The following is a 13906-nucleotide window of genomic DNA, read 5'->3' on the forward strand; positions in this document are numbered from 1 at the left end:
AACTAACGAGGTGTATATTTAATATTTCAGTTGGATAAATAAAATTAAAATAAATAAGATTAAACACTTGTGAATTGATTTGTTAATATTTATGAATAATTTATAATTAAACTCATTTATGTAAATTTTATTATAAATTTATTTTTTATTTTTTATTTAAATACATAGAAGTATAGTAATTTATTTTTTTAATAATACGCTCCTAATGAAAAAAACTAAAACTGGAGTGCGTAAAACCGCACGTTACCGGATGAACGAATCACAAACCTTCCTCTCTGCAGTAGCATGTTAATAAACCCAACTGGCCGAAGGAGATTCGACGGTTCAGATTTCTTCCTACTCTGATAGACCCTTCTCCGCCGCCCGATGCTTCTTGAAGGGGTTTTATACGCCACGAATGGCTGAGGGAGCGGAAGCAGGCGAAGCTGCGAATTACTAACGCAAGGGCGGCGTAAAAAACGAAACCCTCGATCCCCCCCGTCGCCCATTTACCCGATTTCGCGTTGAAACCCCAGGCGCTGACCATTCTCGCCTCTCGATGGCGGAGGGTTCGTTTCTGGCGGCGGCCGACGTTAAGGAGGGCATCGCCGTCTCCGTCGCCTCTCAGGTGGAAGTCTTTTTTCAGAGACAGATCGACTTCGACACCTCGCTTAAGCCTCCGTCATCCTTCCCCAGTGCTAAAGGGAATTCCCGTCCCGAGACCCTGAAACCATTCTCGGGTCCCGGTAAGTCTGCTTGCAGAGCGACTGCGGCGGCCGCTCTGTCATTGCGGAAGCGGCCACGGGAGTCTGAGTTTTGCGAGCTAGAATTAGATCCGGAGCTTAGCCGCAGGATCACCTTCAAGAGAATAGTAAGTCATTTGGTTGGTAGTTTTTTTGTTAGGAGGGAAGAATCTGCAAACTTATTTTTTTGTCGTTAATGATTTTATGTTTATTTCTGAATCTGAAGGTTTATTACTGAAAAGGGTTTCTTATGAACTCGAGATAATATGAAAGTAATTCTAAATGTAGAAGATGGGTTCTATATAATTTAATTCTATGCTATTTCTGCATCTGTGGAAATGAGTTGCCTCATTTTTCTCCTCTCTCTAATATTTTTAGTATTAGCTTTAGTAACTTTAGTTGAGTTGCTGGTTTAACTACCTTTTCCTTCTGGTATATTTTGCTTAACTTCCCCATTACACTGTCTTCTAGGGTGCTGGTCTAGCAAATCTTGGCAATACTTGTTTTCTTAATTCGGTTCTCCAATGCCTTACATACACTGAGCCTTTTGCTGCTTATTTGCAAAGTGGAAAACATAAATCTTCTTGTAAGTTTCTGTCCCGTTGCATATTTCTTATTTTACAGATGTGGCTGAATTATTTTAGATTTTTCTAAAATAAAATGTTACATTATCATCAAAATGGGCATTTAACATTTCCTGTTCTAGGTCATTAGGGAGCATAGCAAATCCTTTTGCACATTATACAGGTTTAGATTGTGGTATTTAGTTAGCTTTTCTATTTTTTTTAGATGTTGATGGTTCTAGATATGAACGCTTTTATTCATACTTTTGGCTAATTAGTCCATTGTGAATTCAGTGGATCTATTCATCATGTCTCATAAGAGTCTCTACTAAATCAGAATAGTATAGAAGTTTGATTCCTTTTGTCTCCATGCAACCTTTTTTTGTTTGCCTTTGTAATTTTTTTTCACAGGAAAGTAAAATGGGTAATACATTGAAAAGTCAAATGATTTTGGTGCAACTATTACATACTTATGATGGCTATATATATATATATATATATATATTGAAAAAGGGAGGAGGGAAAAGATAGGACTAATTGTCAAGCTAGTTATCTTCATTGAGAAGAAATTTAAATAGATCATTGGCCTCAATCAAAAGTAGAAGGTGGTAGATCTACTATGATTAGCAACTGTCTGTAAACTATGGAAATTTGCTTCACGATGTATATGAATATCTTCCATATTGAAGAACCTAGTGTACATTTTGAAGCAACATAAATAACACGTGGTAGATCTAGTATGATTAGCAACTGTAAACTATGGAAATTTTCTTCATGATGTATATGAATATCTTCCATATTGAAGAACCTAGTGTACATTTGGAAGCAGCATAAATGACACTAAGAAGCTGCAGTTAACAGTTAATTTACACAGTTTGACTAGGGTATTTTTTTGTTTCATGCTTTTAAATTGGCACATAGCAATGTTATTTTATTGTTATTTTTATCAATATTATGTAGTGTTTTGGGTTTTTTCTTGCATTTTTCTTTATTAGAAGTGAATCTGCATATTGTACTTTATTATTTGACTGATCTTTGTTTTCAGTATCTTTTCATTTTTGTGGATTATGAACTTTTAAGGCACAACCAATATTGAAGTTCCTAATGTGGTTATTCTTCTTGATTTACTTTTATTTGACTATGTCTTTGATAAGTTCACAAGAGTGGCATATTTTGCTCATCTATTTTTCAGAAGGAATGTTGGTGGACAATGCTTATCTTTTCAGCCTGTTCATACAACGTTTCCTGTTCATGCATCTGTAGATGGGATGTGGATGGGCAATGTTTAGTTTTTGCAAATATTCATACAACAGTGTCGTTATGAACTTAATTTAATGGTTAACTAAATGATCATCAGATAGGAGTATTAATTCACAGTTGCTTTGCACCATATTTGTGTTGCAATATCTTATGATTGTGTTAATCTTTTATGCTATAATCTAACATCTTGGATTTCTATCCTAAGAGTCAGTTTAAAGGCTGAACAATCTACTTGAAAACAGAAAAAAGTTAACTTTTTGTAGTGCTAATTTTGTTTGGCACACATCTGTTTTTTTCCCACTGAGAGTATCTACTAATTTTTTTGTCCCATCCTTGATTTTTGACTGTAGGTCATACAGCTGGATTTTGTGCAATGTGTGCCCTTCAGAATCATGTTAATACTGCTCTACAATCAAGTGGAAAGATAGTGTCTCCTTCTCATCTTGTAAAGAACTTGCGGTGTATCCTACTTATGATACAAATTTTGTATAGCTTATCACAACTTTTCATCTAAGTTCAGTTAACTTGTTTTTGTTAAAACACTGAACATTCAAGACTTGCAAATGAAATCCTTTTGTTAGATTGGGACCTTGCTTGTCTTTCACATTTCTTTTAAGTCCAAACCTTAATTATGTATTCAGGTGTATCACGCAGTTTTCGCAATTTGAGACAGGAAGATGCACATGAGTATATGGTCAACTTGCTTGAATCAATGCATAAATGTTGTTTACCATCCGGAGTGCCTAGTGAGTCTCCTAGTGCGTATGAGAAAAGCTTGGTACACAAGATATTTGGTGGCCGTTTGCGAAGTCAGGTAACTATACTCCTGTTGAAATCTTTATAATCCACAACAATGTTACTGATAAATGAATTATGTATTATCATTTTTCTTTGAAAGGATAAATAGAAAACTATGTTCCTTGTGTCTTCATATGCTACTTAACGTTTTCATTGAGATTTATTCTTATTAAGGATATTGATATATAGATTGATTTTCCTAAGAGTTCCAATTATTGAGATAAGAGGTTAGCAATCAACTAGCAGTTCTCACTTATTTTTTCTGGATCCCACATCTTTCCATAATATTTATAGCAAAATCAGATACCAAGGGTCCCTTTTAATGGTTTTGATGCTTTTATACAATATTTTATATTCACATAATTTGAACGTGAGTATTTTATCTTATTTTGTTTCATATTACACATAATACCAAAGTAATTACTTCAGTCTTTCATGCATGATATGTTGCAGGTTAAATGCACACAATGTACCTACTCTTCTAATAAGTTTGATCCCTTCTTAGACTTGAGTCTTGAAATAGCGAAAACCAACTCATTGCGGAATGCACTTACACATTTCACTGCTGTGGAGCAATTAGATGGAGGTCAGAAGCATTACCACTGCCAAAACTGCAAGGAGAAAGTTAGGGCCCTTAAGCAGCTTAGCATTCACAAACCTCCACATGTTCTTACCATTCATCTCAAACGTTTTAGTTCTTATGATCCTGATCAAAAGATTGACAAGAGAGTGGCTTTTGAACCAACTCTGGACTTGCAACCTTTTGTCAGTGATCAACCGGTAATCTAAATTTTCTCATCGTTGTATATCTTAATCCAATGCTTTCATTTCTAACCTGTTTTTAGTAATGTTGAAATTCGCAGGAAGGAGACTTAAAGTACACCCTTTATGGTGTATTGGTGCATGTTGGTTGGAGTACGCACTCTGGACACTATTATTGTTATGTTCGCACCTCAAGTGGCATATGGCACTCTCTGGATGACAATCAGGTTTCATTTCCTTTATGATGTCACTTTATGTGTCTGGTAAATTACAATCTACCATAGTTAAAGTTCACATGCTATGGTAGTTAATGTGCACATGTTAAAAGTGTGGTAATTCCCTTGATTATGGTCTAAAATCACATACCACTTTTCAGTATATTCACTCTTGGTGACAAAAGAAATTAACCCAAATTAGTACATGTAGAAAAAACCACACGGAAAGTTGACACAAGCAGAAGCAAATCAAAAGGTAAAATGAAATGGAAAGATTTATGTTTATCATCGATTTGTGAGAATAACACGGATAAAACTCTCTATGAATTCTTGTTCCTGCTTAATATATGTAGAAAAAATCACACGAAAAGCTGACACAAGCGGAAGCACATCAAATGGTAAAATGAATATGGAAAGAACTATGCTTATCATCATTTTGTGAAGATACCATGGCAATGAATATGCACTGCCTTGGGAAAATAGTATTGAATCCATTTGAATATCCCTATAATCATAAAAATGATTTATTTTGTTCATCTGTCTAATGTTCATTTTCAGGTCCACCAGGTTAGTGAAAAGACTGTCTTGATGCAGAAAGCATATATGTTATTTTATGTTCGAAACAGAAGTCCTATACCTAAAGGATTTGCCAATTCATTATTCAAAGATGGGACTAATCCCATGGGAAAGAGATTGATCCCTAATGGAGTAATTAAGAATGGTTTGATAAGAAAAAGTTCAGAATCTATGCCTGAGAAATTGGAAAATTCCAGCACCATTCTTCAATCTGGTTCTGAAATGGATATTTCATCTAATGTACCTTTACCTAAATCATCATCTACACTGAATGGTGATACTGCTCTAAATGAAATTTCAAAAACGCAAGACAATAACGAGGTAATCGGAGTACAAGTTTCCACTTTGCAAGCTGATGGCAACTTCATGAAGAAAGAATTGCAGCAAACAATACCAACATCTGTTGTAACTCTTGTTTCAGATGGAGCAATTGTGAATGGCTTGATAGAAAAAGGCCCCAGCAACTTGGAATCTATTTCTGCTAATATGGGTAATTATAGCACTATTATTCAATCTAATTCTGCAATGGATACTTCATCTGATGTACCTTTATCTAAATCATCATCTACCATAGTGAATGTTGACGCTGCTCAAACTCCAAAAATGCAAGATAATAACCAGGTAAATGGAGTTGAAATTTTCACTTTGAAAGTGGGTGGCAACACAAAGAAAGAATTAAAACAAATGGTATCAACATCCACCACAATTTATGTATCCAATAGAGTAATTCTGAATGATTTGATAGAACAAAGTTCCATCACCTTGGAATCCATCCCTGCCAAATTTGGAACCTCAAGTGTTATTATTGAATCTGGTCTTGCAAGTGATACTTCAGCTAATGTACCTTTACTTATGTCATCATCTACTATACTGAATGGCAAGACTGCCCTAGATGAAATTCCAAAATTTCAAGATAAAAGTCAGGCAGTTGGAGTAGACAATTCCACTTCAAAAGGAGATGACAACTGCTTAATGACAGAATGTTTGCCAACAATATTGACATCTGTAGCAACTTTGGTTGCAAATGGAGTAATTCAGACCGCTTTGATAGAAAAAAGTTCCAGCACCTTGGAATCTATCCCTGGCAATTTGAGAACTTGTAGCACTATTACTCAATCTGGTCTCGCAATGTATACTTCATCTAATATACCTGCACCTCAATCACCATATACTATACTGAATAGGGATGCTTCTCTAGATGGAATTCCAGAAGACCAGGTAACTGGAGTAGAAATTTCCTCTTTGCAAGAAGATGGCAACTGTTTAAAGAAAGAATCACAGCAATGGACTTCAACATTTGTAGCAAGTTCATCATCTGTAGTAGTTTCTAAGAACCTAGTGCATCAGCCCTTCGATGAAGCGGAAGAAGGTATGGAAAAAGGCCTCTCCCAAGTTAATGTTGAGAAGGGTGTCTCTCTTCACCTTGTTCATAGCAGCAATTGTGATGGTGAAAGATGTGATGCTTCCTGTTTGCCTTGCCAGAGTAAATATCAGAATGAAAGAGACTCATCTAATGTGCATATTAAAGAGAACAATTTTCCTAAACAGAAGTCTGCTTCAAAGAAACAGCATAATCCAACAAAACTGAAGCAGCAAAAGTATGCTAATTCTGCACAGGAGGGCCTACTCTTTTTCCACAATCATCTATTTCTTGCTTCTTTAAAACTGCGCTTGATCCAAAGATCCATAAAAAAGAAAAAACAAAGTGGAAGATTAAAAATTTCACTGAAGGATGATCAGGTTTTATCAACATCTGAGGCCATTAAAAATGTTGCTGCAGCAAAGCATTCTTGTTCACAGCACCTCGGATCTGGATTGAGCAAAGCAAATAACTTAGAAATAGTGAAGATTGGAAGCTGTAATGGAAAATCATCTAACATTTCTGATAACAAAGAGAAAGTGAAGAAAGGCGAAAACACAATCTTGGTCCCTAGGTTGCAAAAGACTAGATCAACTTATGCAGAAAGGTCACTTAACTCAAGACGCACTATTGCAGATGACCAGATAAAGTCTCAGAATTATTTTTTTAACCTGCTCACAGCAGGCTTGAAAGAGTTTGGTGGTGAGATGGCATCCTAGAATTCGGTAAAGCCTTTCTGCCAGTCGCCATTCTTCATAATTAACCCTTCTGTGTTAATTAAGATCCACCTTTTCTTTCATGCAGTCCCAAGATGGGATGATACTGAATTGCGTAAATTGGGACAGAATGATATAGAAAGCTCAACAAGTACAAGTATTAGATATGCACTAGATGAATGGTAAGGTTCTTTACCTCAAATATTCATTATAATTTATTTGTACTGTAGAGTGAACTATTCATTTAGCTTAGTTCTTATTTCTTAACCTTTTCATCAAAAAAGTACGATCTAGCACTAAATTTCTAACTGTTATTCATGCCGGGTACTCCTTTCAGAATAATTCTAAAAAAACTATAAAAAAGTCCTGTTAGTTTTCTGGTTTCCATGATGTGATTAGAATGGATATCATTTTCTAGGTTGAAGAGGAGCAGCATCGTGATTGGATTGAATGACAATAAGTTGTAATGCTCTAATACGCTTAAAAAAACAACTTTCCTTAAATTAATAGGTTTGCCTTATTATCTTATTGTTTGAACTTTTTCAGGAAAATGTAGGAACAATTAGCTTTTTAATGACACAAACTTACATTCATAGATGAGAGATCTTCATCATGGCCAATTCTTCTCACCGGCTCAAAATTAGTTCTTGCCTTTACTACTTTGTTAATTCTTTTGCTCCTGTTACTAAGAGAGCAGATGCCATACTGATGTTCGTTATTATTCCCTTTTCCTGATTCAGTTATTTAAACTTCTTTTTCAGGGATTTAGAATATGGAGGCAAGCTAAAGTTGAGAAAATCCCCACAATCTTTCGATAGGCCAGACTTATTCCAACATTCTGCCAAACAAAAAGCAGAACAAAATTCGAAGGCAAAATTAGAGTCTTTAAGACCAGGAAATCAACCTCTCAGGATATCACAATGAAGTCAACGAAATTTTGTCGTATACTTAATCTTGATTATGTTGTTTATTTTTATTTTTAATTTTCTCTAATCAATCGCTCTGGTTTTCTCCCTTGCCCCTGAGGCTCATTGCTACCATGCAATTTTTGAGACCGGGAGGGATAACAGAGTGGTTAACAAGCACAGTTGAGTAATATAGTGGAGCTTCAAGTGTATTATGGCAGATGTACTTTTATCTGCGACATCAATATTCCAGTCTTGGTATTTTACTTTCTAACAATATTTTTGATATTTATCGGCAGTGTATGATCGGCAGTTTGGTCTTGTGTATTTTTTTTAGGAATTGTTAAACTTTAAAGGTCTAATTGTTTTTTCTTTTCGCTTGTTCTCAAGGTTTTATTCATAATTAAATATCCTCTAACAGTTGCATTCTACCATTAGAGTACCGTTTTCTATGCTTTCTAATTTCGAAGACTAAAATATAATATTTTAGCATTTAACAAAATTGCTAATCTATTATTAAGAGTTATTTTTGATAGTATAAAGAAAACATTGAAAGGCATTTTGATATAAGTAAAATTTTAGGAGTTTTTTTAAATAAATTATTAAAATTTAGAGCATATTTGGCTCTTAATGAAACCAATTATTACTTGGTCTATCTTTTAGACTTATGAAAGCAAGTTATATTATATTTTATTTTTTGAAAATGCTATTCATTCGTGGTGTTCTTGCAGGAGGGTGTTGACGTGCACTCGAGAAAAATAATATTTCATGAACCTATAACCAATTGAAGATTTAGAAATTAGAAAAAGTCTAAATTAATAAAATTTAATGTTTAATAAAATATGAGACAGTTTGAAGTATATGAGATAGTTTGAGCTTGATAAGTCAGGCGAAGATGTCACAAGGAAATCTTGTTCTATTTCAATAAAGAAGAGGTTGTGGATTGAAAACAAATATTAGACATATATATAATCATCATCCTCCCTATTTATGGTTATAAAGTGTTCCTAGTCGACTAACATAATCCTTTCCTTTAGTCCACTAAAGTCCAAAATTTTATATTGAAAATGCCTCTAAAAAAACATTGTCGGAGAAGTCATTAGTCATCTCCAACAGCTCCCGACAAGCCTTTAAACACCATGCCTTGTCAATAATGATCTATAAATCCTTCAGGTTAAATTTTGATATATTTTTTTTCATTTAATATGCACTAATCATCTTTTTGTTTGTTTTATTTCATGTCCTTCATAAACATCAATATATGTCTAAACGTCAAGTTAAGACCAATGATCGAGAGGCCTTCCCAAATTACATTAATTTCTATGCTCATTACTGATGCTCATTTTACAATCGAGGAATGAGGCCACTGTTCGGCTCAGGATATTTTTGATTACCAGTGCCCAATTCTGTTAGGATATCAAGAACAAAGAAATGAATATAACAACGAACGACTTTTATTCTTGATCTTTTGTTATTGTGGATTGTCTTTTGATACTTGGAAAGTGTAGTAACACTTATCTTCAAGAAATTTCAAGAACTAGTAGAGAGGGTGGAGAAGAATATGTTCTGATTTGAATTTTCGAAAGCCTTTGTATCCCATAGATTAGAGTTCCTAATCGATTAACCTTACTACCAATCGGTTGTCATGTTAGATCCAAGCAAATCTAACTGTCCAAACCTCACAACGATTCTTTTCTTCTTCTCTTAATCGATTAGTCAATCGATTATGCGACTCCAATCGATCACCTGATTGATTTTGAAACCCACTATTTGATCATGAATTTCTCTCAATCGATTATCTAATCGACTAAACTCCACACAATAAAAAAACAACTCCTCAATCAATTGTCTAATCGATTAGAAGGCTGAATCGATTGACCAATCGATTTAGCACATCTCTGTAATCACGATTAGGTCCCAATCGATTGGTGAAGGCTTAAACAATTGGCTAATCGATTTAGTCTTCTCCTCTCTCACGACACAACTCCCAATCGATCCACTAATTGACTGAACTTGGTCCATTAATTATCCAATCGTATGCTCTAACCCTAATTTACTTAATCCAAGTCTAGGGTTCCCTTACCCAACTTTTGGTCAACCGTGTGTTGTGACACTCCGGAGCTAGAGGAGGAGGGTGAATAGTTCTCTCACTTCGTCTATGATGATTTACAATATAATACTTGAAGAAAACACCTCTCAATGCTAACATAAAGGATTTACTTGGTATCCATCCCAACGAGATGACTGATTCAAGAATCCGGCTTTCTCTCACACATCCACTATAAAAGAACTTCTTCTCGGAAACACTCTAGAGGTGGAAAAACCTCATACAACACTCTCAACAAGAATACAATTCAATGCAAGAAGCAAATGCAATATTACAAGTGAAAAACCTCTTCTTGCTTATTCTCTTGTTGATGTAGAAGTCTCTTGTAAGCTTGGAAATACAGTAACACTTCAACTCTAAGCTCCCAAGAACCGGCGATGAGTATTGGAGAAGAATGTGGAGAATTCTACCTTTCAAATCTCGGCAAAAGCCCTTTTCGAGGGTTCTTCAATGCCTCCCAATTGATTTAGTTTTTTCCTAATTGATTGCCATGTCATCCAACCATTTGCACACCTGTAAAACGTCTCTTTTTGAACCCTAATTGATTGGTGAGCCATCCCAATCGATTCAGAGAGTCTTAATCGATTGCTCAATCAATTCTGCAACTCTCTATTCACTTACGAAAAGGTCTTAATTGATTAACACAATCGATTAAGCCTTCTTAATCGATTGCCTCAATCGATTCATTTTTTCTCGACAAAAATACTTGCCTAATCGATTCCGCCACCTTCTGTTCTCGCAACAATATGCCCTAATCCATATGTCTGGCTTTACTCACTAGGACTTTTTACCACATAGCTTCACTCACTAGGATTTTTCCATCTGACTTCACTCATCAGGATTTCCATTTGTCTAGTTTCATTTACCAGGACTTTTCACATGGCTTCACTTACTAGGACTTTTTACTGTCTACCTAGCTTCACTTATTAGGGCTTCTCAACTGCCTAATTTCACTTACCAGGACTTTCTAACTACCCGACTTCACTTACCGGGACTTTCCAACTGCTCGACTTCACTTACTAGGACATTCCAATTGCCCGGCTTCACCTACCTGGACTTTCCAATTAGCTAGCTTCACTTATCGAGACTTTTCAACTGCTTGACTTCACTCACCGGGACTTTCCAATTTCTTGGCTTCACTTACCGGGACTTTCCAATACCAAGTGTCCAGTCAACACTAACTCACTTGGATTTTCTTCTTCTGCCAACCTTCTTGATAGTTTTGCCCTTATCTAACCTCCAGTTAGGACTTTCCAATCAAGTATCCGGTTAACCTTGACCTACTAAAATCTTCTGATTAACCTTTGATAGTCAATCTCTCATATGGATAATTGCACTAGCAATCTTCATATATTGTCAAATATCTAATCAACCGTGACCTATTTGACTTCTTCCTTTCATATTGTTAAACATTGAAATCCAAGATCAGTTAACTCAAGTTTAGTCAACTTGGTCAACTTTGACCTAGGAGAAATTGCACCAACACCATGACCTATTAAGACTTCCCAACCAAGTGTTCAGTCAACCTTTGACATACTTGGACTTTGCCAACTTTACGTTGGACTTCCAATCACCAAGTGCGGTTCTCCTTGATCCATTCGGATTTTTCTCTGTTTAACCGCAGTTAGAACTTTTCTCTAACCAACATGCAACCCTCCTTGACCCACTTGGACTTCCCTTTGCCTAACCCTAGTTAGGACTTTCCTTTGCCAATGTGCAGTCCTTCATGACCCATTTGGACTTTCCTTTGCCTAACCATAGTTAGGATTTTCTTTTGCCAACGTGTGACCCTTCTTGATCCACTTGGACTTTCTTTTGCCTAATCATAGTCAAGACTTCCCTTTAGAAATGTGTGGTCCTCCTTAACCTACTTGGATTTTCCTTTGTCTAACTACAATTAGGTCTTCCCTTTACTAACGTATGGTCCTCCTTGACCTACTTGGACTTTCCTTTGCCTAACTGCAGTTAGGACTTTTTTTTGCTAATGTGTGGTGACCCACTTAGACTTTCCTTTTCCTAACCACAGTTAGGACTTCCCTTTGACAATGTGCGATCCTCCTTGATCCATTTAGACTTTCCTTTGCGTAACCACCAGTTAGGGCTTTTCCTTTCCCTAACCTCCAGTTATGAATTTGTCTTGCCTAACCTCTAGTTAAGACTTTACACTTGCCTAATCCTCAAGTTAGGACTTTACTAGTCAAGTATCTGGTTCTCCACAATCTAGTATCCCATCAACCTTTACCTACTTGACCTCTTTTAAATATTTTATAAACATATTGTTCAAACATTGAAACTCAAACTCGAATCCACTTAAGCTTAGTCAAATTGGTCAAACTTGACCCAGGGATGATTGTACCAACAATCTCCCAACAAATTCTTCTTAGAGTTTTCTCAAGATGTTGTAGACATTATAAGACAATATAGTTTAGATAAATTACTTAGTTGTAATCAATTGATAAGTCTAGACGTTTGTTCAGAATTCTACAAGAATACCATGAGGTCACTAAATCTGTATACCTATGCTACTACGGTACGTTGCATGGACATAATCATTAAATTCTATAGTAATCCAAGAGCATTTTGGGTAGTGTTGTCCATTGATAACACCTTCATTTCCTTTCCTTACTTTACATAGCCTTTAATAGATCCATTTTCTAATCATTCCATGTACCTGTTCGGATCTGGTGGTGGTGCAATTTTAGCATGGATAGAATGACGGTATGACACCGCTTTGGGGAAGTCGAGGCTAGAGTTAGACTCTATTTTTCTTTAAGATGAATTTGTCCTTGCCCCACACATGGTACTCATGAAATACGTGCGATAGTAGTACAACAAATCACAAGACCTCCTAACTGAAGAAGCTTCTCAAACTCTCCAAATGTAAGTAAGGAATGCAATGCTTGCTTTGAATTGGAATGAATTGAGTGAGTGAAATGAGAAGGAGAGGGGTCTTATTTATACTAAGTGAAAGGATATAAGAACCTCTTGATTCAATTAGATCTCAACCATTAAACTTAAATGGGATGATTTAGATTACACCCCTTCCCAAGAGATACAATGCCTCTTTATTTGGATGTCAATCAATGGTTGAGATTGATTCATCCAAATTCCTTCTCAAATTGATGATCCATATTTGTCAATCTCGATCCAACAATTTGGATTTAATTCTCATTCATATTATGTATCCAATAATCCCCCACATGCATGAAAATTAATGCATGCATGATATTACCTAAGGAGAGTTCAATCGAAAGATTATTGTATCAGGAGAGCTAGTTTGTGCCTTTGAACCTTCTATAGTAAAACATCATCAGATTTAATAGGCTACTTAGTGAATGTGATATCTTGAACTACTTAACCATTTGTGTAAACCAAGACAATGATACATACACAATAATATTTCTCACTTCTTCATAGTTCTCACTATTTTTTCCATTTTGGCCATGAGCAACATCTTGGATTTATAAGTATTTTTTATTGAAGCGACCCATTTGCATACTTATATAGATGACCTCCTATAATGAGTATCCTACCATACTCTACTTTTTCAAGTATAGGAGTCATTAAAAGTTTATAACTTAACCTCACTACATATCATAGGCAACACTTTTCCATCTTAGGAATGAGAGGGGAACTAGTCCAAGTACTCACATGAACTTTTATAATTTCGTTGTCCCATTGAACTAAGATCTTGGAATCTCCAATCATCAAGCTTGGGTTAGCACTATGAATATTCTTATTTGTAGGTTTTTAATCCTATTCCTCTTGATGTGCAGTATATTTGATCTCTATTCAAACCTTTTGTAAATGGAGCTGCCAAGTTATCTTTTGATTTGACATACCATTATACAAGCTATTTTGTGTCCTTGCAATTGTTGATTGATTATCATAATATATCATCACGCAGACACTGGTTTTTCCC

At 35.5% G+C, this 13906-nt stretch overlaps 1 protein-coding gene across 1 annotated transcript; it reads left to right on the forward strand.

Annotated features, from left to right (window-relative positions):
- Positions 1-422: 422 nt before the first annotated feature.
- Positions 423-8249, forward strand: LOC122033688. The gene is given in 12 exon segments (XM_042592806.1): positions 423-850; positions 1194-1308; positions 2896-3006; positions 3187-3359; positions 3797-4123; positions 4207-4332; positions 4879-6974; positions 6977-6981; positions 7061-7154; positions 7391-7435; positions 7519-7524; positions 7734-8249. Coding segments are annotated over 12 exon segments (3573 nt in total). The 5' UTR covers positions 423-538; the 3' UTR covers positions 7897-8249.
- Positions 8250-13906: the final 5657 nt, after the last annotated feature.

This window comes from Zingiber officinale, chromosome 11B (genome assembly GCF_018446385.1).
Source record: "Zingiber officinale cultivar Zhangliang chromosome 11B, Zo_v1.1, whole genome shotgun sequence".
Taxonomy (NCBI): Eukaryota; Viridiplantae; Streptophyta; class Magnoliopsida; order Zingiberales; family Zingiberaceae; genus Zingiber; species Zingiber officinale.